The 25,137-nt window shown below is 42.7% G+C and overlaps 1 protein-coding gene across 5 annotated transcripts in view; it reads left to right on the forward strand.

Annotated features, from left to right (window-relative positions):
- Nucleotides 1-24,523, forward strand: part of ephb1 (EPH receptor B1) — a 171,167-nt gene extending 146,644 nt beyond the window's left edge. For all 5 annotated transcript variants that reach the window (XM_024806143.2, XM_024806144.2, XM_024806145.2 and 2 more), the window contains exons 13-17: nt 16,270-16,419; nt 18,362-18,555; nt 19,384-19,539; nt 20,421-21,931; nt 24,079-24,523. In XM_024806143.2, the coding sequence (XP_024661911.1) occupies nt 16,270-16,419; nt 18,362-18,555; nt 19,384-19,539; nt 20,421-20,529 (609 nt within the window). In that variant the 3' untranslated portion in view covers nt 20,530-21,931; nt 24,079-24,523. The remainder of the gene's footprint in view (nt 1-16,269; nt 16,420-18,361; nt 18,556-19,383; nt 19,540-20,420; nt 21,932-24,078) is intronic.
- Nucleotides 24,524-25,137: the final 614 nt, after the last annotated feature.

The following is a 25,137-nucleotide window of genomic DNA, read 5'->3' on the forward strand; positions in this document are numbered from 1 at the left end:
GGTGGCTGACAACTGCTCCGTTCCGTAGTCGGTATCCGTAGCCAGTCTTGTTAATGATCTCACTGAGGGGGTTCAGGCCTATGCAGAACAGCAGTGGGGACAGAGCATCTCCTTGGTAGATCCCGCACTTGATGGTGACTTGTGCTATGGGCTTGGAGTTGGCCTCTAGTGTTGTACGCCACATCCCCATTGAGTTCCTGATGAAGGCTCTTAGGGTCCCATTGATCTTGTACAATTCTAGGCATTCCAGTATCCAGCTGTGGGGCATTGAGTCATAGGCCTTCTTGTAATCAATCCAGGCAGTGCACAGGTTGGTCAGTCTGGTCTTGCAGTCTCGGCTGACTGTTCTGTCTACCAGTAGCTGGTGTTTTGTGCCTCTGGTATTCTTGCCAATTCCTTTCTGTGTCCCGCTCATGTATTGACCCATGTGCCTGTTCGTCTTAGCCGATATGATGCCTGACAGGAGCTTCCATGTAGTACTGAGGCAGGTTATTGGTCGGTAGTTGGAGGGGACCGGTCCCTTCTTGGGGTCCTTGGGGATCAGGACCGTCCGACCTTCGGTTAGCCATTCCGGGTGTCTCTCATTAACTAGCAGCTGGTTCATTTGTGCTGCCAGACGTGTCGGTAATTGTGGTTGTAGGTATTGCCCGTAGTGCTGCATTAACATCATCTAGCAGACCTTCTGAGGGTACTTCACGTAATCTATACAGTATATATATATATATATATATATATATATATATATTAGGGGTGCAACGATACACAAAATTCACGGTTCGGTTCGGTTCGATACTTTGGTGTCACGGTTCGATATTTTTTCGATACAAAAAAAATGTTCATGCCTTTTTAATTTGTCATTTATTAAAATTATAAATATATATTTTAACTCAAAAGTACAGTTTTTAAATTTAACCCTAACCCTTGTGCGTGTTTTTTATTTTGACAGCGAATGCGCACCTGCGGACCACTTATGTGCAGCCCTGGTTATTTAGCTCGTCATATTGCAGCCACAGAAATTCTTTTGTCCATGAAACCATAAAGCTGCACTTTCTTTTTGCCTTATAGTCTGATTTGTCATAACTTCTCCGTTTTGTGGTAAGCTTTTCTTTGGCTGTCACTTCTTCACCCTGACCTGTCTTATTTTGCTTTTACACACGCACTCACATAAGCTCAGCGATTCTCTGCGCGATCAACCTCTCACATGTTTAAGCTTGCTGCAGGAGATTTCACTTGTCATGTTTGCATAGTAAGCTAACGATTAATAAGACGATGTCAGAGGAATTGGTGCACAAATTATCATCACTCACAGATCAGTGCTGTCGCTCTCTATACACAGTTCGCACGATTGCAAAGTGAAAGCAAAAAAACAAGCGCAAATTCAAACGCGACTTCAATATGTCACATATTGACAGTGGCTCACCGATGCCAATGACATAATTACCCAGCTACATTTCTGAAAGAATGCAAAAGCATTGACATATATTTTTCCTACAATAGCCCGACGGGCAGGGAAGAGATAGATTTTGGTAGCCCGACTGAAAAAATCGCTAGCTCCGGGACGTCGGGCTAGCGATATTGCAAGCCCTGTATCTGATTGAGGAATCACTCATCTTTGGAAAAGAGAGTTTATTACAGAGAAATGGCTCTTTCCAAAATAAAAGCTATACTATCCGCTTCTTCTGGGCTATATTCTCAGCAGCATAAGGAGAATCATGTGCTAACAGCTGTCTAAATGACTCGGCTAAAGTTAGTAGCATGCTTGCTTTTTTTTGTCTGCTTCCACTTGTCTTTGCACTAGGATGATGTCGGCGTAAATGTGCAGTCATATTCGTTGTGTTCCCACTAGTGCTTTCAGGTTAATCTCGTTGAAATGACCTTAACGCCACAACACGGCAAATCTCCGTTAACGAGCTACCGCCGATCGCTCCGTGCATGGGGCTAGACGGCCAACACGTTAACGAGCTAACTGCGCTAACACACTAGTTCACATCAATGTAATTGAGCATTGCATGGCACATCCAACATACTGTTTTACTTTAGTCCATGACTCGCTTACCTTCAGGGTCATACGTCACATGAAAACCAAAATAATTCCAAACGCCAGATCTGAATGAGGTTCAATTTGCCTGTTGCAAGGAGAGCTTAACTTCTGTCTCGCTAGATTGCCCTGCGCTCTTCCTTCTGACTATGCTGTCTGTGTTGAGCGCTCAGTGGATCTGCGCTGGACAGTGCAGCCTAGGCGGAGTAGTCGAACACAGATTCACTGAGCGCTCAACACAGACAGCATCGTCAGAAGGAAAGTTGATAAAATAAATTACAAATTTTGTATTGTTCGATACATATGCGTACCGAACCGAAAGCACTGTATCGAACGGTTCAATATCGATACGAATATCGTTGCACCCCTACTATATATATATATATATATATATATATATATATATATATATATATATATATAAAAAACACCCAGCACGCCCCTGCGGGCGGTTTATCCTTCAAGCTCGGGTCCTCTACCAGAGGCCTGGGAGCTTGAGGGTCCTGCGCAGTATCTTAGCTGTTCCCAGGACTGCGCTCTTCTGGACAGAGATCTCCGATGTTGTTCCCGGGATCTGCTGGAGCCACTCGCCTAGCTTGGGAGTCACCGCACCTAGTGCTCCGATTACCACGGGGACCACCGTTACCTTCACCCTCCACATCCTCTCGAGCTCTTCTCTGAGCCCTTGGTATTTCTCCAGCTTCTCGTGTTCCTTCTTCCTGATATTGCTGTCATTCGGAACCGCTACATCGATCACTACGGCCGTCTGCTTCTGTTTGTCTACCACCACTATGTCCGGTTGGTTAGCCACCACCATTTTGTCCGTCTGTATCTGGAAGTCCCACAGGATCTTAGCTCGGTCATTCTCCACCACCCTTGGGGGCATCTCCCATTTTGACCTCTGGACTTCCAGGTTATACTCGGCACAGATGTTCCTGTACACTATGCCGGCCACTTGGTTATGGCGTTCCATGTATGCCTTGCCTGCTAGCATCTTGCACCCTGCTGTTATGTGCTGGATTGTCTCTGGGGCATCTTTACACAGCCTGCACCTGGGGTCTTGCCTGGTGTGATAGACCCCAGCCTCTATGGATCTTGTACTCAGAGCTTGTTCTTGTGCTGCCATGATTAGTGCCTCTGTGCTGTCTTTCAGTCCAGCTTTGTCCAGCCACTGGTAGGATTTCTGGATATCAGCCACCTCCTCTATCTGCCGGTGGTACATACCGTGCAGGGGCCTGTCCTTCCATGATGGTTCCTCGTTTCCCTCCTCTTTCTTGGGTTTCTGCTGCCTGAGGTATTCACTGAGCACTTGGTCAGTTGGGGCCATCTTCCCAATGTATTCTTGGATGTTCGTTGTCTCATCCTGGACTGTGGTGCTGACACTCACCAGTCCCCGGCCCCCTTCCTTCCGCTTAGCGTACAGCCTCAGGGTGCTGGACTTGGGGTGAAACCCTCCATGCATGGTAAGGAGCTTTCTTGTCTTTATGTCAGTGGCTTCTATCTCCTCCTTTGGCCAGCCTATTACCCCAGCAGGGTACCTGATCACGGGCAGGGCGTACGTGTTGATGGCCCGGATCTTGTTCTTACCATTCAGCTGACTCCTCAGGACTTGCCTGACCCTCTGCAGGTACTTGGTGGTTGCAGCCTTTCTAGCGGCCTCTTCATGGTTCCCATTTGCCTGCGGGATCCCCAGGTACTTGTAACTGTCCTCTATGTCTGCAATGTTGCCTTCTGGTAGTTCAATCCCCTCAGTTCTGAGGGGATATATATATATATATATATATATATATATATATATATATATATATATATATATATATATAGAGAGAGAGAGAGAGAGAGAGAGAGAGATGTGTGTATCTGCACTATCCATACCTTTTTTTGCTGTACTTTTTATTTTACTTTGGATTTCAGTGAGCCGTGTCCTGTGTTTTACCTGTCTGCTTCTTATTTTGAGTTGACGGCCTCAAGTGGCTCTGCACAGCCCATTTTAACTGCGTTACCTGTGAACAGGGATTTTAACTTGCTTCATAACACCGCCTTGGGGTTTCTTGCTGAAAGTGATTCATTGTATACAATTTGAATATAGAGCTTTGTGATACTGTGGGGGGTATATATTATGAATAAATATGAATGCAATCTGAATATATTACACTATCAAAAGGGGCATATTTTTAGGTTCAGGTTCATAGGTATTTCAACACATGCAGAACTTGAGATCTAAAGCAACCAGTCAAATAGCCTGTGAGTCGGTGTAGGTATGAAAAGGAGAGTTCTCAAAATAATCTGCATTCATCTAAATATAGGTGAAGAAACAAAACAGTACTAGACAACACACAGTCCCCTGTTCATTTTCCTGTCTTCCTTAGTGCCTGCATTATGCCGAAGCTGCTTTTCTCCTGAATTATTATTTATAAACAGGAAAAGCATAAAAAGCAAGCCCAAGGTAAGCCATTGATTGGTTGGAGCATGGTTGCTGATTTGTGAGAGGGGCAATAAGAGTGATGTGGCAGATATAAGTCAGAGGAGATATGACCACACATTGGTGTGACTGAGAGCTAATTGCTCCCCAGGAGTAACCTGCTTTGTATGCTTGACCCTATAGCTAAACCTTGCTGAATGGGTATTATTTAGCAACAAAGAGGAGCAGCACTTCTGTTGTCTGCACTGCTGAGCTTTACTAATAAACCAGTGTGTAAAAGATAGGGAATGGATTATAGATTGCGGTCCGTATTTTGAAGTTGTTTATTGCAAACTCTCCTTGAGGGCATTATCTGGAAAGTACATAGAGCAAGGTGAGTTTTGAAGTCTGAACCTGGGGAGATGTTGTGATGTTAACACACTCTGGTTTTTTTGATGGTGTGTTTTTAACTGATAGAGAGTTTGAAACAAGCATATCGAAGCTTTGGCTGTGCTTCACTTTTATACTGAGTCCTCATTTATTATCATAGGGATTCAGATGAAATCTTGGGTTTTAGCTGATTTTTGTTTTTAAATCAAGAGTCAAGAGAGCAGTTTTATCCACATGTCTGGGAGGCGTATTCTGTTAATGTGCCAGTTAAACGATTAAATAAAAGCGAAAGTGCTTTCCCATCAGATTGCAGGCACTTCATAAGCCTAGCTGATGTTGCCACACTTTCATGTCCTCCTGGTTCAGTTTAACCTGTGATTTAGGGGGCATCTATGCATACATGCTACAAGAAGGGGGGTGTTCTATGTTGTAATTAAGGAAAGCATGGCTCATGCCCTTCACTCCATGACCTCTTTAGTTATGACCTGATGCTAAACAATCAGCGAGCAAGGCTGGCATCGCAGACAAGGCTGAAGGAAATTCGTAAATTAAATTGCACTGACAGGCAGTGATTTACATCGGCACCAACCTCCTCCTCTAGCAAATTAATCACCTCTTTCCCTCTGCTGCTTTTCTAATTTTTGCCTGCAATTCTAAGCACACCAATTACAGTGCCTGTGGTGTGATGTTGGATGTATGGTTGGGAGGACATGCTGGTAATTGTGTTAACCCTGGACGTGGGTTCAGTCTGGAGCAGTGTTGTGGAGTTTCAGACAGAAGGAGGCTGTCCTTCCTCTCTGTTGGCTGCTCACCAAAGTCATAATTAATTAGGCTCACAGGACAATACCTGAGCCACTCTGGTCTTACTAAGGTGATGCAGGCTAACTGATTTAAGGACTCTAAAAGATTGTGTGCTTCATTGCAGCTATGACTTTACTGTGTTTGTTTCAGTGCAGATTTTATATACTCGACTGCACGAGTTTAAAAAAAATAACCAACTGGCTCATCTCAAGTCGTGATGCAATATGAGTAACCCTGCTAACCTAGCAAACAAGCAAGGCATTTAGTCACTATTCCAATCCATTAAAAAAAGTTTATCATTCCATGCATCACTTGTGTATTTACAATTTTTCATCTGTGTGCAGCTTGTGCACAAGGATATATTTTCTTAATTGGGTCTGCAAGTGCAGCATGTGACGCCTAACAGCTTAGGCAAGTGGTGTTCTCTTTCATAGCATTCGTTTTGTGTCTCACTATGGGAACGCCTCCTGCGTGACCTCATCATTAGCTCAAATACCATTACGCCAGCCCTTACAGGCTGGCTAGGTGCCTCCCTATATAATAGGCTGACATAGCGTCAGATGTCATTCAAAAACCTCTTCTCGCTTCTCACAGAAGCTTGTAGACAACTGTGCTATTGGGTGCTAAAGCTAAACTGTCCACAGATTCGAGTGAACAACTCGGTCACGGGCGCTTTGTTCCCAGCTTTTCAGTTGTCCACTAGCATACAAGCAGTAGCAATACTGTTCCGTAGCTAGTGCTGGTGCCAAGTAGCAATACTTTCACCCAGGGAAGTAGCAATATTTTCCGAAAGCGAAGTAGCAACACTTTGCTAATAAAGGTACCTCTAGCTTCACCATCAGGTAGCAATACCCTTCGACGCTAGCGGTTTTACACATTAGGTAGCAATACCTGTAGAAACCTTTTCACCCCACGTTAGCGAGGAATAGCAATATTCTCCGCACTCAGTGTCAGTCTTGCTAACGTGCGCAACCCTCTAGCTAACCATGGCTACGACTGCCAACGAAGTTGCAAAACTCTGTCCTTGCGGCAAGAAAATTTCTGCCTGGGATACACACCCCCGTGTGTGCGGGGTGTGCCTGGGTTTATCTCATGCTCAGGCTGCCTTGACGCCCGCACAAGACTATATCCACTGCGCAGCTTTCCCACGCAAACTACTCCGCCGCAGGCTAGATCGCCAGGCTAACTTGTCGGGTGGTGACCCTTTGCTGTGTGAGGCTGCTGCGGGGCAAGGAGAAACTGAGGTGCCCGATGATTTGGCTGCAACGCCACGGCCAAGCTGTCGCGGTTGGGGACCGCTGTTCTAGAGCATCATCTACTATGACGCTATATGAGCACAAGTGGTGTGTGTGTTTGAAAGCTGGTGCATAGAATCACAGGCCATCCCTGTGGCTGTGATTCTGTCATTTCTTCAGGCCCTGATTGATAAGGGTAAAGCCTTCTCCACCATCAAGGTGTATTTGGCAGCAATTTCGGCCTGCCATATTGGTTTTGAGGAGAAGACTGTTGGCCAGCATCCCTTAATATGCCGTTTCATGAAGGGTGCACGGCGTAAATTGCCTACATCTAGGCCGTTGGCTCCATCGTGGGACCTTCCCATAGTATTGGCTGCGCTCTCCTGTTGCCCATTTGAACCCCTGGAACAGGTTGAGTTAAAATTTTGTCCTTGAAGACGGCTCTATTAATTGCTTTAGCTTCTGCTAAACGTGTAGGAGAGATCCACGTTCTCTCAGTGCATCAGTCATGCATTCAGTTCTCCTCGGATAATACGAGGGTCAGTATGCGGCTCAACCCTGCCTTTGTCCCGAAGGTTGTCGGCACATGTTCCCCTATAGAACTGCCGGCCTCTTGCCCACCGCCTTTCTCCTCAGAGGAGCAACAGCGGCTGCATACCTTGTGTCCAGTCCGTGCTCTGCGCATTTACATGGACCGAACCCAGAGTGTCAGACAAAGTGACCAGCTGTTCGTGTCCTGGGCTAAATCACATATGGGAAAGCCTGTGTCTAAACAGCGCCTCTCCCATTGGATAGTAGGAGCAATTGCCCTGGCCTATACTAGCAGGGGCCTTCAGCCCCCTGCTGGCTTGCGTGCGCATTCCACTAGAGGTCTGGCAACCTCAAAGTCTCTCTTTAGGGGAGTTTCTATTCAGGAGGTGTGTGCAGCTGCATGCTGGACCTCACCTCATACATTTGCTAGGTTTTACAGGTTAGATGTGACAGCACCTAACCTAGCACATTCAGTCCTCAGTGCAGGTTCTTCCCAGGTGGGGGCTTCTCCCCTGTCAAGTGCTGTTGGGGACAGTTGTCTTCTTAACAGGCATGTCTGGCAATCCGGAAGTCAGTATTTCTCCCATAGTGAGACACGAAACGAATGCTATGAAAGAGAACTTAAGGTTATGTATATAACCCCGGTTCTCTGAGTAGCACGAGTGAGTGTCTCACCAGACCGCCCTCCTTGCTATGGAAGCGAGGAAGAGGTGGGCTTGTTTTGAATGACATCTGACGCTATGTCAGCCTATTATATAGGGAGGCACTGGCCCCTCCTGACATGGGCGTCACCTAGCCAGCCTGTAAGGGCTGGCGTAATGGCATTTGAGCTTCTGATGAGGTCACGCAGGAGGCGTTCCCATAGTGAGACACTCACTCATGCTACTCAGAGAACCGGGGTTATATACATAACCTTAAGTTACCCTTTCTATTTAAAGTTCATGCCCGTAGGGTAGCAGTGAGGGTAGGTATGGGTCAGGAATTCTTTTGCTTGTGCCTCAGCTGACAATGTGGGAAGACTGTCATTGGCTTGCATGTCACACGATGCGCACTGTATGTTGTGCCTAAGCTGGCAAGTGTGTGTTTAGAGGTGTGTGTTTGTGCCATGTTCTTAGATATACATGTGTTCATAAGGGTCTCTCTCTCTCTCTCTCTCTCTCTCTCTCTCTCTCTCTCTCTCTCTCTCTCTCTCTCTCTCTCTGTGCATGTGTGTGCACATGGGTGCGTTTTCTTGTGTCATTGAAGCTGAGAGAGGTTGAAAGGCGAGGTCACACAGCGCCAGTAACAAAGCTCATCCGTCAAATCCCTGTGACCTGAGTGACATTCTCTCAGCTCCACTCGAGCGCTCACACTATGTGGACAGCGCTGTTGTTTCTGTCATTTGTCTGTATTCTATTTGCATCCTTTACCACTCTTGCTGGCCTCGGGCCCATGCACTCTTTTTTTTTTTCTTTTGGCTTGTCTATTCCACTTCTAGTGAAATATTTATGTGCTAGGAGTGAGGGGACAGGGTAAACAAACAGTAAAATGGGAACATATCCATATTGGCCAGGCCAAAAGTAAACAAATGCTCTTTCGTTTAGATTTTTGTGTCATGCATCAAATGCTAAGCACCATTTTCCACCTTTCTTTCTGGTTTATTTTTTGTACTTTGTCAAGTTCATTTCTATCCTTTAAGCACATACTGTACAGGTCTGTGAAAAAGTTTTGATTATTCCCTCATTTTTGTGTATTTTGTTAGGAAATTGGGAAGTAGATGCAGCAATTTATTGAAACGTGCAAATATACATGGAAATACAATAATACGTAATTGGCATACCCGAGCCTTTTCTTCCTTAAAAATAGCTTTTTAACAGCCACCCTTCCACTGAGACCATTTCTGATGGGGCTGCATCAAACAGTAGATGGATCACTTGAAGGTCCAGGTACATCTCTCAGGTCCTGTGTCAGTTTGAGTTTGCTACTATTATTATTTTAACATTTTTCATGGATCCATCAAAAGAGATGGGGAGAAATTGTGGTTTAGTGGCAGGCTGCTGCTTTAAAAAAGTGTCTAAAGATACAATTTAAAGTTAGTAAGTTGTCTGTTATGTGTAGACGCAACACTGGTTTATTCCTCAAGTGACTTTTTTAATGCTTGACTGACTTGAATGAAGTCTGGCTCCTTGGAAAAAAAAATCAACAAATGAGACGTGACTCAAGACTTTTGCACAGTCCTGTACTTTGAGACGCCAGTTTCACTCATTGATTCCCTACCTCTACATTACCAGTGCAGTGACCAAGCAGATCCCCGACTCACTTCCCATTTAAGTCACCTATCAAGCTGGAGACACTGCTAACAGGAACTGAGCCAATGATGTGTCACAGAATCCTAAACATCCCACTTAATTCTGCTGGTTTGTTCATGTCTTTTTTTGTATTTCATTAATTAAGCTATTTCATGGCTACTTTTATTCAGATGATAGAGCTGCATTCGCTCAGTCTTGGGACTAATTTAGCAGCAAAAGTATGTTAATGTTGAACAGACCCTTTTTTTTTGTAATTAGAAACATGATCCATACCAGGTCTCCACATCAAAGAGTGAGTGTGCATACAAAACACTCTGCTGTGATTTAGATCTTCTGTCATGTTTTCCAGAGTTAGTAAAAGATGGACACCATCTGACATTTGCCATCTGTGGCTGTTTGACTGTGTTTGCATCTGAGTAAAAATTTCTATTTTGAATCCTTTCAAATCAGTGAAAGCAACGCCATCTCTGCTGGTGTGCTATAAAAGTAGTGATGTTGACTATAATTATTTGATATTGTCTCATTAAATGCACTTTATTTTACAAAATACCAGTAGCATTAAAATATGCTGCCATGCTCAGGATTTGGTACAATTTGATAAAACTGCAAGTGCATCTGAGGGTATAATTGTCTATTTTTTGCATCCTGCAAAAAGATTTCTGGGACAAAGGTTAATTTCTAATATGAGCATAGAGTAGTACAGGCAAAATGAGATACTTGCTCGGGTTAATTTGATCGTGTCAGTAGATGCTAGATATGCCGAGGCCTGTAAGTTAAGCGTAATGCAAAATGCTACTGATGCAGGGTGAACATTACCAATTAAAGGAGTAAAAAGTCAAAAGGACATATAGTAGAAAATAAAACTACAGAAAGTACAGTTATTAATTTTTTTTTCTCTGAAATGAAATGATTTCCTCTATATTCTATTACAGTGGTTTGAGTTGATCCCTTTCTGAATTTTTGAGCTTGCTCATTTATAAAGAAATGAACAGTTTCTCATTTTTATGGTAGTTTAATTTTAATGAAATGAGCCAGAATGCCCCCCCCCCCCCCCCCCCCCCCAAAAAAAAAAAAAAAAACCCACAAAAATATAAGTGTTGTGTTGAAGTGATAAATTGACTTGCATGTCATTGAATGAAATGACAAGCAGTGAAGTGGAATTCTGTCCCCCATAACCCACCCAGAATCCCAGAACGTCGATCCCTGAGCCAGAACATTGAATAGGGTCATGAATAGGTATTCCCACATGACAGTGACTCACAACATACCGCCAAGACAACAAAGGAGTGGCACAGAAGAAGTACGTTGAGGTCATAAACTAGCATAGCCAGCTTGCAGACCTCAGTCCTATAGAAAACCTGTGGAGGGAGGTTAAGCTTTGAGTTGCCAAATAATTTAGTGAGTGTCTGTAAAGGGGAGTGGGCCAAAATCCCTCCTGAGATGTGTGCAAACCTGGTGACCAAGTACAAGAAACGCCACAAGGGTTTCACCACCGAGTCATGTCTTGCTTGGGGATGAAATATTTATTTCGCTCAATGACATACAATCAAGTTAAAACTTCTATGTAATTTGTTTGTTTTTTTCTGGATTTTTGGTTGATGTTCTGTCTCTCTCCATTAAAATGAAACTCCTATAAAAATTAGATAGTGTTCATTTCATTATAAGTGAGCAAACTAACAAACTCAGCGGGGGAATTATTTCCTCTGCTATACATGCAGATGCAGTAAAGAAAGACAACTTGAATGCATTACACAGAAACAGATCCTATGGTTGTGTTACTAAGGCGCACACAAAGTTGTATAGCACTGTGGGCGTATAGCTGGGAAAAACAAAAACTTGCATCCTTTGGTAGTGAAGCTTTGACAGCCTAAACAGCTGTTTTAGGTCCATTCTAGAAAAGCCAAAGAATTGAGCAGCAAAGCACAGCAAAGCACAGCAAAGCACAGCAAAGCGTGCTAAGTTTATATTTAAAGGTGTTTATATCCACCTTCAGGATAATTGAAGCATAAACACTCTTGATTACAAATGTTTTCCAACTGTTATGAGTAGTTATAAAATTAACTGTGTTTGTTTTACATAAATGTATTTGATAGCTTAAAACAATAAATAGGATACCTGAAGTTATAAATTCACTGGCTTAGAGTTTGGATAGATGTTATATTGGTTTATTTAGAGTTATACATTATTAAAATAGTACACTATCTGTTCTTTATTGCTTTACTGGACACATTTTAAAATGTATTTACTAAATTAAATCTGACAGCAGAAGGAGATTGTTGTTGAATGCCAGCCTATTTGGGATCTTTAGAGAGTGCATTCTGAAATATGCTTCCCTCAAGATTTGCATTACCTCATTGTACATAAAGACCTATGTCCTTCCCTCCATCAGACATCCCCATGGGGATCTGAGAAACCAACATCTGAGTCACCAACCCACTTTCCTTTCTTTCTTTTTTTAAATTTCTTGTTCTATTTTCTCTCCGTCTCTTTGTGTCACTCTTTCTTTCTGCCCCTTTCCTCTCCATTCCTTCGCTCTTCTTTCTTCATCTGTTTGGGCAGACATCCAGGGCAGATCGTTGCTCTCAGGATTTCATTAAAACGATGTTGATGGAGCACTCTCTCCAGCCTAAGTAAATGTGCTCAAGTCCATTTCAGTGTGCATTGTTTGGAAATGGATTAGCGAAGTTGGAGGAGTAAAGGCAAGGAAAAGAGGGAATGGGGGAGAAATGAAAACATGGAGAGGGAGCTCTACATATTTGTCTTCCACACGAAGGAGAACGTTTATTTAGAATCTCTAAATAGCTTCTGTGAAGTGAAATAAGATGAGTGAAAAAGGCAAAACACTGGGCTTTTTTTTTTTTCTTTCTAAATTCCGGTAAGCTTATCTGTGATTTTGCTGCATATTAGTGGTGACTGTTGATTGTGCTGTGACAGGTATATGTGTTCTAGATTTTACTCCATTCTGCATCACCATGTCAGTGACAGTCTACATGAAGCTGTCTGGCATGTTGGTGGTTCGTATCCTGAGCTGCTGCAAAGACATGACAGGTGTTTCATATCCTACTATCTACACACACACCCACACACTGATATTGCTGAGCCAGGGGACCATAACAGACACCAATAAGTACACACATTACCTGACCACCAAATGTTTATCCTTTATCTTTAAGACCTAGCTGTCATGAGAACATGCTTGTCTCGCTATAACAGCCACGGCGCATCTCCTTTACAGATGCACTTCAAACACATCACTAGCTTGTCAAAGCTGGTCACAACCTGTCACAGGCAGCCACAACCAGGTGGAAACCAGTCACATTACTTTAATCTTACTCTGGTGACATACTGTATGGCAAAGTCTGTTCGAGGTATGCTGAAGGGAATCATGTGTGTAAAAATGGCTTGCTGCGTGAGCTACAATCGTTAAAATAGCCAAAAGGAGGGGAGGAAAAAAAACAAGAAAGGAAGCAAAAATTCTGATGTGATCAAATTTAGTAAACAGAAGAAAAAAACAATACGAGGGCGGGTGTGAAAATCAAAACAACAACAAAAACCAAAAGCAGCTTACTTATTTATTACAAGCTAGACTCAAACCTCCCAGGAATTCAGGCACTGAATGTCACCCAGTTTGTTTGTTTTTTTATTGTTGTTGTTGCGTTTTTTTATTATTACCGAGGGAGCATCACTTGGTATCGTCAAGGCCTAGACATTGTGCAGGTGCAAATCTTGCTGTGCATTTTGGCTCATCTACACATAGATTCTCAGTTAACTGTCCAAGATAATTGGAGTGTGTGAATTCTGCTTAAGGGGCAATATTTCACTTCAAGGCAAACAGAAAACAGCTTGTTCCTTTTTCAGTAGCCCACACAGTATTACAAACACCCAACCCCCCACGCACCCCAATGCTTCAAGGCTACGCAAAAGCATTTGTACTTTTGTGTTGACATTAGGTCTATTTTAATTCCCAACATCACTTCTGCTACCACTCTAACTCGTCTCCCTCGGTATTGATGCTTTTTCTACTGAAAAAAACAAATAAAAAAATAAATACACCAGTGCTTTTTATTATGTTTTTGCCTTCCTCCCTGTATGCATGGACTCCACAGCAATTCATGTTATTAAAGCTGGATTTTGGCAGTTATCATTGGCCCACAGCAGTAATTACTAAGGGTTTGCATAGCTGCCTCTGACTCACCCGCCTTGGAAATGTTATTACTAATGTCTGTCTCATTGGAGGCGCACAGGAAGCTTCTTGTGAAGCCTGTGTCTTTGCTCAGGCCATTCCAACGACACTGAGCTCATATCCCAACAGGGTCCTGGGGCATGAGACCAGATGTACAAAGCGAGGAAGGGAGTAAGCAAGTAATGACAAAGCGAGGACGTAATAGAAAGCTTTTTTTTTTTTGTGCTTGGAGCAGCTGTTTTATTTTTGTGTTATTCTGCATTTATTGCTCATCTCATATATGTTCGTCCAGACAAAATAATTGATGTGAAGCATTGGCCCCGACAGTGTGACAGATGAAAAAGGAGAAAATGAGTCATTTTATATTTTTGCAGGGGGCAATGCTTTGCCTGTATCAGTGTAGTTCGATTGCCCTAAGAGAAAAGAAAGAGCAAGAGAAAGTGCCCTTGGGTCTCAGTTTAGATGAAACGATTCAGATATGAACTAGTCTTGAGATATGAGAAAAGCACTGAAGTCAGTGGGGTTATATAGCTGTTATTCATCTATTGATCTCTTCCTCTCTTCCTTTCTTGCTTGTTCTCTCATTTTGTGCGTGTCACACACTCCCGCAACCACACACTGCAGCATTGTCTACTTTCTTCAGTGCTTTTTCTTCACCGGCTGATGCTCTCAGTCAGAGCGTTGTCTCTGCATCTAGCACCACTCAAGGTCAGATATTAAACCTCTTTTCGGGGTCAGCAACGTCTCCAAGGTCAAAGAGGTGCTCGCTAATGAGGTCAGCCTCTCCACCTCTTGCAGCGCCATGTGACAGTGTTCTGTAATCCAAAATTAAACACAGACATTTATGCATGAATAAGCCTGTTTAGCATTAGTATTGTTCAACATTTCATGTGAGCCAGCATTATGAAAACACCCCAAATCACCATTTTTTTCGGTGTCTTATTCATTTCCCTTTTTTTTTTTCTGCCTCCACCCGCCTCTCCCTGTGGTTCTTCTCTTCTCCTGTCGTTCCTAGAAAGTCAGCAGGGAACAGGGTGGTCTGTGTAGGTTTCTCCTGGGTTTGTTTCCAACAGCAGCTTATCTGCAAATGCTCAGGTTCAGCTAATTGGCATTATTAAACTGGTGGCAAGCTCAACTCAGCTATAAGGGAAGGTCCAGTGGGAGGTGTGTGTGTGTGTGTGTGTGTGTGTGTGTGTGTGTGTGTGTGTGTGTGTGTGTGTGTGTGTGTGTGTGTGTGTGTGTGTGTGTGTGTGTGTGGCACAATCCTCTCTGTGCCTGTGCATATGTTATCCCACTGCGCCTGTATGTGTGAATGTGTGCACGTGTGTGTGATGGGAAACAAGCAGCTGTCAATTTCAATCAACAGGATGCATGGTTTGCCTGGGGGCTCACGTAGCCCAATTACAGGCAGAGGTGTTCGGTGTATGCACAGAAAACCGGTCCTATCTTCTTTTATTAAAACTGGAGTATGAGAAAGGATATACTAAATGCAAAGTTGGTTGATGAGTGTTGGATGCTGCTGATACTGAGGCAGAATCCTCCCTGTTTTTTTTGGCTGCACTTGCTGGATGAGAGAATAAAGAGTTAAAGCGATGGACTAGAACAGCTGAGAGTACTGATGTGGGTTTCAGGAAAGGGGCTGACTTCAACATACTAAAGCTGAAAAGAATATTGTTTTGTAAGAGAGCAATCTCAGCCATAGACAGTATACAGGATGGATGTAGCTACTGTGACATCACTGTTTTTATGCCTCAAGATGAGCACTTTTTGCGTCACTGTCTTGACATGTTTAAACTGGATCTGATGGCGAGTGGCAGATCAGATTGTGAAACCACACGTTCGCTGGCTACTGACCTGTCAATCACAAGTCTGTAGCCAATGAGCATTTACTGGATAATCCTCTTTTCTCAGCTTCGAATTGACCAAAATTTACTAAATAGACTTAATGTTTTATATAGTATGACCTGAAATATGCCTACATAGTGCTTTTCTACTCTGACTGAGCGCTCAAAATGCTTTTCATTGTAAGCCTCATTCATCCAAGAGCTTTTTTTCTATATCCAAGCACCTTATCTAATATTTGCGCACACACATGGTTGCATCCATCAGGGGATACTCAGGGTTCAGAATCAAAGGAACCTTTGATGTGCAGACTGCCGGGGATCGAACCACTGATCTTCTGATTCAGACAACTTCCTGAACCACACCCACCACAGACAAGTCAAATCACATCAGAAAGCCATTTTCTCATAGACTTTTAGAGGAACAGAAGTCTATTTGCAACAACGCGTATTACCCCTGTTGGCCTTTTAAAAGAATGGAGGTTTAAAGCTACGCCCATTTTTTTGTAATATGTGTAATCTAAACTTAGAAATTCAACTCTTTTTTTATTATTCTTTTAGGGTGGGAAGATCCCAGTGAGGTGGACAGCACCAGAGGCCATCGCTTACCGAAAATTTACCTCGGCCAGTGACGTGTGGAGTTACGGCATCGTCATGTGGGAGGTGATGTCATTTGGAGAGAGGCCTTACTGGGACATGTCCAACCAGGATGTAAGTGGTTAAAACTACACAAATACTTTCTTAAATATTATGATTGCATTTTGAAAAAGCATGTCTGGGCAGGATATTACACTGTAAATGGAGTTCAAGTCAGTTGGGACGAGCAGGTGTAGTACAACACAAAGTCAGTTAAGTACTAATTAAACATAAAATCAGCACTAAAGATTTTAAGCGCTCATTTCATGAGATGTTCCCAAAAACTCAACATCTAAGTTAAGTTTTATCATGTCTCCGAGTTCCGATAGAACAAAGAATAAACCTGAATCTGAATAAACAGCCTCATTAAATTGAACAGCCATTTCCGTACAGATGCAGTTATAGATACACAATCAAGGGTAACTCATAAGGGAGGAAGCTGTAATAAATCACACATTTTTATCAGCCTGCATCACAAAGCATCATTACTGAAGATGCCCTTGACTCTGACTTTGAAAGCAGACTTATTATGGGCACAGCCTCACACTATCCCCTTTCCTTCCTGGCCAGCTTTTGAGAGCAATGAATGATTGCTGAGAGCTCTGCTTTGTTCCCCATGTCCGCTTGGATAACGTCCACGCTCACAGGCACCAACACAAACACACGCAACCATTGGATATAGTCCCATACTATGAGGTCTCTCTCCCTTAGCTCCCTTAGTGCGACAACTAGCCAACCATCAGGCTTCTATGGACCTCGCTCCACAAGGACCGTCCAAACCAGCAGATGTTGCCTCAGTGGGCCAGCAGCAAACACTGCCTGGTGGGACTAGCACCACTCAGCATGTCCGGCTGCTCAGTCCACACTCTCTTACACACTTAAAACACACTCTCACAAAAATTTTCGCACGCACGCACACACTTTCTTTCTCTATCCTGCATCCTCTCACTTATCCACACAAACACCATAACCTCTGTTTCTCCTCTTCTCTTGAAATCCCCTTTGCTTAATATTGCATCAAAGCCCCTCTCTATACCCCCTCCTAACTCATATCCCCTCACTTGTGCGTTCTCTTCTCTAATGCACCATTTGTCAAGAATCTGCTGAGGTGCACTCAACTCCAGGGTGGAGCTGGCGATATACAGAGCAGCACCTAACTTTTAATGACTATCTTTTACACACGATCTTTCATCAGACTTTCATCTTGCAAGTAAGCAAAAAAAAAAGAAAAAAAGATTAAATCTACAGACAGTGTGGATAATGTGGATATTTGTGAGCACCGGTTCCATCAATTTGCAGCAATCTTGGTAATCATTAGTCTTTGCAGCGTCTGCTTTTGTAGCTACTGAATCAACATTGCATATTTCCTTTAAATATATCTAAAGTGATCTCATTGTCTATATGTTATTTAACATAAAACCTTTTATAACTAACAAAGAAAACAAAACAAGGTGAAGATACTCCACTTCTGTCAAGTTCTGATCAAACTTATATAATAGAAGTCTTTTACTCTAACTGCCCTTAAATTCTTTGTCATAACGTCTTTTTAATGAGTCCTGATAGCTTGTGAAGCTTTTAAAAGTCATGTGTCAAGTGGCTATACTTCACAGTGTTAATTATATGCAATCTGCCCATCCCCCCCAGGGGCTCCTTTCTAGTGACACTGCCCCTGCTCTCTGTCCTCTCTCTTTCCTCAATCTGTCCTATAGGAGTGATATGTGATTGGATAGAGTCAAGAGGAAGGGCACATCATCCTGAATGCAAACTGTCACTTTATTGACCAGAGGGAGTGTCCATATGGGGAGGGTTGCAGTTGTGTTCTTGTTGCATTGTGATGAGGCAGGATTGAGTTTCAGCCATAAAATAAGTCAAATTATTAAAAAAATGTAACCAGCTTGTAGAAAACACTCTTACTGACAGTAAGTGTTTGAGAGACATACGGCAAGTGCGGTATATGGTGTGGAATTAGCAGCTATCTTCATTTGTAAGAGACAACATCTTGCTTTCTCTCTCATAGGTAATTAATGCTATTGAGCAGGACTACCGTTTGCCACCACCCATGGACTGCCCCAGCGCCTTGCACCAGCTGATGCTGGACTGTTGGCAAAAAGACCGCAACGTGCGACCCCGCTTCACAGACATCGTCAGTACTCTGGATAAGATGATCCGTAACCCCGCCAGCCTCAAAGCTGTAGCCAATATTCCTGCAGTGTGAGTAAAAAAAAATCTGTACACGTAAGAAACAAATTGATCCAAAAACTGACATTAAGTACACACTGACGCTTCTCCTTATGCATGTAGTCTTTAACACACTGTTTGTTTCGAATGAGCCCAGCATGCATATGTGCACCGTTTTATCTTCTCATGAATTAAGCAGGAATTTATTGCTATTGATTGCGTCAAACTGCACTTTTCCTCCTTCTTATCCAACCTAAACACTGGTTTCGGGAACTCTCACTTTTTTACCCCGTGAAGATGGAGCAAAACACGTTTTCAAAAAGATAAAAAATGGAATGAAACACCTCATTTACATCTATTTTCAGAACACATTCAGAGCACGTTTTTTTTTTCCTTACTTTTTTGTGAAATACTGGACTTGTTTTGTACAATCTCTGGCACCCGTCCTCACAGTTTCTCTCAGCGTCAGCCAGATTGGATGTGGTCTGTCTGTCCGTGAACTGTGAGTTTCAGGTTCCTGCACTACTTTTTTTCCAGGCTTCCACATATTTTAAAGCCAAGCAATTGCGACCAGTTACCGATTACCTGCAGAAAATCTTTCTTGTGTGGCATTCAAAGAAGGAGTGGCAGATGTGCCTCATGATACTGAATCCCTTTACACTTTATATTTGAGATACATTCCAATATTCACTAATAAATTCTCTCTCCCTAGTTTCCTTGCACCCTATGGCACACACCCATGAAAACACCAGTATCAGCTTTACTCTCCTTCTCTTTAAGTCTGTGCTTAATATTGCATCAAAGCCCAACTATATCTCATCTTCCTCCCCGCCTTGCTCTTGGTGTTCTCCTCTGCACCAGGCCCTCTCAGCCACTGCTGGACAGATCCATACCCGACGTCAACACCTTCAGCTCAGTCGAGGACTGGCTCGCTGCCATCAAGATGAGCCAGTACAGAGACAACTTCCTCAACTCAGGCTTTACCTCCCTGCAGCTGGTGGCACAAATGACCTCAGAGTGAGTTCAACTGCTTGTGTGCAAATGACGGGTTTTCAGACCCATATAGCTTTTGATGGGCACACTTTTATAAAATGACTCAGTGTCAAGTGCATGTATTTTTAGCATAAATGCACCCAGTGACTCAAGTGATTGCATCAAAGTTAAAGCCTCGGTGGGAATTAAAAATACAACACATTGTAAGACGAAATAACGCACTCACCGTGGTAAGAAAATGTACATCTTTGCAAGCTATGTATTACAACTCTTATCTGTACTAATAATTAAACATTTTGTGTTGACAGTGTTCTAAAAAAAAAAGACATGAATGTGTATCCTCTATATACACATTTTAAAGATGCATATTTTCACTTCTGCTGCCGCTGCTGTGTCTGTGAAGTGCTTCAAAGCGCTGGTCATGACAGCATTTCTCAAAGCACTTGTGGTACCAACAGACACAAATATTGCACTTCATCCATTTTAATTAACAATGCTGCTTGGCCTACAAAATTATGTTGAAAATGTAAATTCATTCCAACATTTTTTATTAAAAATATATGCTCGGGGCCTGGTAGCATTTCTGCAATGTCTTTGCAATTCAAAGCAACACGCACTACTGCGTCTTCTCACAGAGATGGAATTAATTTAGTAAATTTGTGGGTTTTGTTCATTGCTACTAGCTTTCCATTCTGAAATTGTGCGTTCATTTGTAGCGACGTTAAGTCCGTGTGAGCTCGTTGAGTTGTGATGGGGGATTTCTTGCAGGTGTTTGCACTTCATATTCAGATCATCTATTCTAACTCCAAATTATTGGAGATCCTGTGTTTTTCTACAAAAAAAAAAGGAAAGAAACAAAAATACCCTGCTTTTCACTTTCTGTCTCCATGTTTCTTTCTCTGTAGAGACTTGCTGAGAATAGGAGTGACCCTGGCAGGCCACCAGAAGAAAATCCTTACTAATATCCAGTCCATGAGGGTGCAGATGAGCCAGTCATCTACGCCGATGGCATGACTACCGGAGGCGCTGTGCCATGGAACAGGCAGCATTCGAAGGACCAACAAAAATAGCAGCCCTCGAATGACCCCCGATCCATCGGAACGCGCCAGAGTCGAAACTATTGTCTTAATCTAATCCACTATCATGACAACAGGAGACCAGGGTCTACACTACCACATGGTTAACAGCTGTCACACTTCATGCAATCCACGACAGGAGTTCAGGGTCCAGACTTGATACTGTTTATCCATTCATCACAAAAGGGAAATCAATGTCCGTTGTTGTGGTTATGAACTACCATTCATGCCATTTTGAACCAAAATAACCAACAATCAGACATCAACACAAAGAACTTCTCAGAGTTTCAAACTGTGGTAAAGTGAGTGATACTGTACTTCTGCTTCATGTGGACTAGAAGGTGTTAAAACTTTAAACTGAAACGTGAGGCATTTAGAAACATGTGACGTGTGATTTTACCCATCCTGTCTTCAGTCTGTGCAATGAAGATGCCTTGACCTGGCGGGAAATAAGTTCCAGAAGAAGAAGAAAAAAAGAAGAAAAACAAAACAAAACACCTACCAGTGGAAATAATTAGAGGGAGAAGCATACAGGGATGTACAGCAGAGCACCATTTTCAACTTTCACATCATGTTGTACTTGTTTAAAAAATGTTTTAAAAAGTGTATTGTAAATGGACAGGTAACAAAAAAACAAAAACAAAAAAAGATCAGAGCTTAGTTATATTTTTATCCTTTACCATGTGTTTGTTTGTCTGTTTTATCATTATAGCAAGATGCAGTCCACTTGTATTTTATCTTTAACACTACCTGTGGAGTCTTGGGTGGAGGGCCTTGCTAAAGGACTTCTTAACCCAAGCCACCCACTTTCAGAGAATATAAATATGTTTATCTCTTGCTAAATATGATTATATCTTTCATAATAAACCTTCATATTGAAGGTGATATAAATGCATATGTATGTACAGAACTCTATGCTTGCATTTTGGCAAAGACATGTTGACTGAATTCTGACTGAGACACATGCAATGTTTAGATTCCAGTTTCCTTTGGATAACTGAACAATGGGCACTGGATTGTATGTCTCGTTGCTCCAGGGATTTAAGGACAATTTGGGCTGACTGGAGAAAATGTAAAAAGAATGGCTGAAGAATTGGTATTGTAGAATTGTATGAAAATTGCTGTAGGAGTTAAAATAACTGACAAACTATCCATTAACTGGGGGTAATGTTAAATGTGGGTGTACACATGCTGTCTCTTGCTGGTGAGCACTTAGTTGTACAGATATGTTTTATGTTTCATCTTCTTTCTTGACCTGTTGTTTGCCTCGGGAGCGGTCAGCACCATCCACAGGGGGAATGATCCTCCGTTTCCTGCCCCGGAACTGGCCCAAATTCACGGTGAGTGCCAGCTGATCGCGCAGGAAGAACACAACTTGGAGTCGAGTTGCTCTATATGTGGCACATTTTATTTCGGGAAAATCTAGTTAATGTTTCTCGTGGGCGCTGCAAATGTCTAGGCCGTGGTGAGATTTTCTGCGAGTTTGAAACGCATAGGAGAGCGGGCACTGGAAATCACTGCGAATCAGCATCATTTCTCTACACGGTGAAAAATGAACATCTGGGCTGAAGTTTGCCAACAGACACCCGATGCCATTTCGAGGAACACACAGACTTAAACAGCCCACATGGGCACACTGCTCACAGCATAGCACAGCCTCCAATCGACTGCTGTAGCTAAGCTGCTGAGTTCATCTGTGCACTCATGCTATATGCAGTTGCCAAATGGCTAGGCAAGTTAAAGGAAATTGCCACGGTACTTGTGGGAATATTTCTCTAACTCTTGGCTGCATGAATTGTCACTTAGAAATGTACTAATCTTGTAAGGTCTCTACATTATTCCCAAAAGTCATTATTTTGGGATATATTTAAGGGATTGTTCCGAGTTGTGCACAAGGATGATTCTCTTTCTTAGCATGGCAATGATGATGCTTGTGATTTTGCTGTTAGTCTTATTTTTCCTTTTGCTGGTCATTTGCTTCAGGGCTAGGCTTTTGGAAACGAATTGCAATATTGTTGTTCAAATAAAACCTTTAAAAATGGTGATCATTAAAAATGAGAGTCAACAATCTTTCAGTACAGGCTTGGTAGAACAGCCCTGTAGCTCGCAATTATGGACTATTTTGGTATCAATTCTTTGCAGTAGCTGTGACCCTGCTGAAATCCCTGTTGGCTCTATTTGAACAGACATGAGTGACGACGGTCCTAACCACCTTGCATCCAAAATTAGAAATTGATGGCAGGCCCATTAGCAGATTATTAAGTGTACTTAGCCCTCTCAAGTCATCCTCCTCCTCCTCCTCTGTCTGTCCTGCCCTCTCTCCCCGACTACTCCCGCTGGCTGGCAGATCTCCAGCTCGTTTATCCTGGGTGTAACCAAGCTGTCCTGGGCTGTGTCTGGAGCTGAGTTGGGCCAGAGCTGGCCTGAGAAATGGTTGGCTCCATGCTCTAGTGGGCCCAGGCAGGGGTGAAAACACCTGCTAAGGCCCCCTGTCTGACGGGCATCTGATCAGCCACGGGGAGGGAGATTGATGGGAGCATAAAAAACAAATACACTCACAAACACATGCACGCACACACACAAACACTGAGGAACCCTCAGCTAGTTTATTCTCACGTCTGGTTTCCAGGCTGATGCTTAATGAGAAGAAAGTGGGCTGAAACCCGACAGAGTGTGTGCATATGCGATAGAAAGAGGAGGATGATTCAGTTAATAGGAGGGCGGGGTTGCATGGCAGACATGGCATGAACAAAGGATGGTTTTGATGAAAGTAAGAAAGTTAGTTCATTGAAGTGAATCAAACTCTTTTATCTCACAGTGTGGTTTATGTGGCAACATCTCTTTCATTATATAAATGTTAATTTGCTTTAGTTTGGTAATGGAAAATACTGTAATCAAGCAATTCGTTTGGCTCACGGGCAAAATCAATTGCTTTTTCTATTCAATTCTCCGAGTCATTGATTTACCAAGTATTCCTAAATATAATCACAAGCTCCTCAAGATTGGCATAAATCCCTTTCACTGAAGCCAGTGAATCAATTTGAATGCATTAGTCCTCTATTCAGCTCAGTCTCATGTATTTGCTTTTCAACCCAAGAGCCTGTGAATGAGATGATAGAACGTATTCATTATACAAAAGTGTAATTCTTTTTTTTTTTTTCTCCATTTGCTCTGTTTGTCTTTCTAAATATCTGACTGTAATGACACTCCAGTGTGATGAATGGAGAGGCGGTTCGCCATCTTCCTCTGAAAGCTGTTTCATATGGGAGCCATTCATCACACACTGATAGAAAACACAAGAACTTGCTTGTTAAACGTTCCATGTGCTGCAACTGTCTGAAAAGTGACCAACGATGCTTTTAGCAGCAAAAATCATGCCTGTCATTTATGGATCAGAACGGCGTGAGGCCGAAAATGATTTGGCGTGACTCCTTGCAAAACGAAACTCGTTAAACTTCTCCGTTCTCCTTTTTCTCCTCTGTTTCAGACTGGGAACTCAAAGATTTACACACTTATAAAAACGGCATACACCCGGCACTTCACAATTATATTCTCATGGATGCGCACAGTGAACACCAAGAAGAATCGCAGCGGGCCAGTGAGAACAGGTGAAGCCAAAAGCTTTGAGTATGCCAGTCACAACCTCTCTCTGTGTGATGAGCAGTGGATGGGGGGAGCTGACTGTGAGTGTGCACATGTCACAGTTTATTTGTTTGTGTGTTCAAGAGAGAATGGATGTATGCATATCAGGCACATTTGTGTGTACAGACATTGTGTGCACAGGTACATTGGTTTCCTTTTTCTTTCTTTTTTTTAGTTTGTGTATAGCAGCCACTTGTAAATTGTGACAAGTATGTGTCAAGAGTTTGTAAGCTGTAACTTTCTGAGAACTATTGTACTAAAATGCACTCAATAAACGCCTTGGAAAACAAGTCAATCACATCAGAGTCTGTGACTCACTGGACGATAATTCTGCTTTCATTAATAGTGAGTCAAGAAAGGAGAGAGGAAGGTTATTATCCAGTATCCCTATCCTTGTCAGCACTGTGCTTGAGTGTGGTGTGACGTCTAATGCTTGGCTTCATAATGGCTAAGGAAATAAACAGCTTTTGTCACCACAGTCTGGCTGGCAGCACATGTTAAAAGCCATCAGCCACTAATAAACGAGCAGTCACTCGCATTACATGCAAACACAAAAAATGTCTCTCCAAAAAAAATAAAAATAAAAAAGTGACATTATTATGACAAACTAGTGGAAATTATCCTCCCATCTGAAATCTTATATAGTATTTGTTTCTCAGCCACATGAATAAAAACCCCACCAGCAGTTTCACTACTCTCATAATTCCTAGTTGCCACAGAGACACTTCTAGGGCACTTCACACGCCGGAAAGCATGCTACACAGTAATGATATGGTTAATGAGGTGAGTCAAAAGATATAGGGATGTATCCAACTCACAGCATTGCTCCATAACTGTTTATTGACTCTAATTGATTGATAACATCCAGATTCATATTAGCAGAGAGACTGCTGTGCAGGGGCTG

The sequence above is a fragment of the Maylandia zebra genome, linkage group LG18 (genome assembly GCF_041146795.1).
Source record: "Maylandia zebra isolate NMK-2024a linkage group LG18, Mzebra_GT3a, whole genome shotgun sequence".
Taxonomy (NCBI): domain Eukaryota; kingdom Metazoa; phylum Chordata; class Actinopteri; order Cichliformes; family Cichlidae; genus Maylandia; species Maylandia zebra.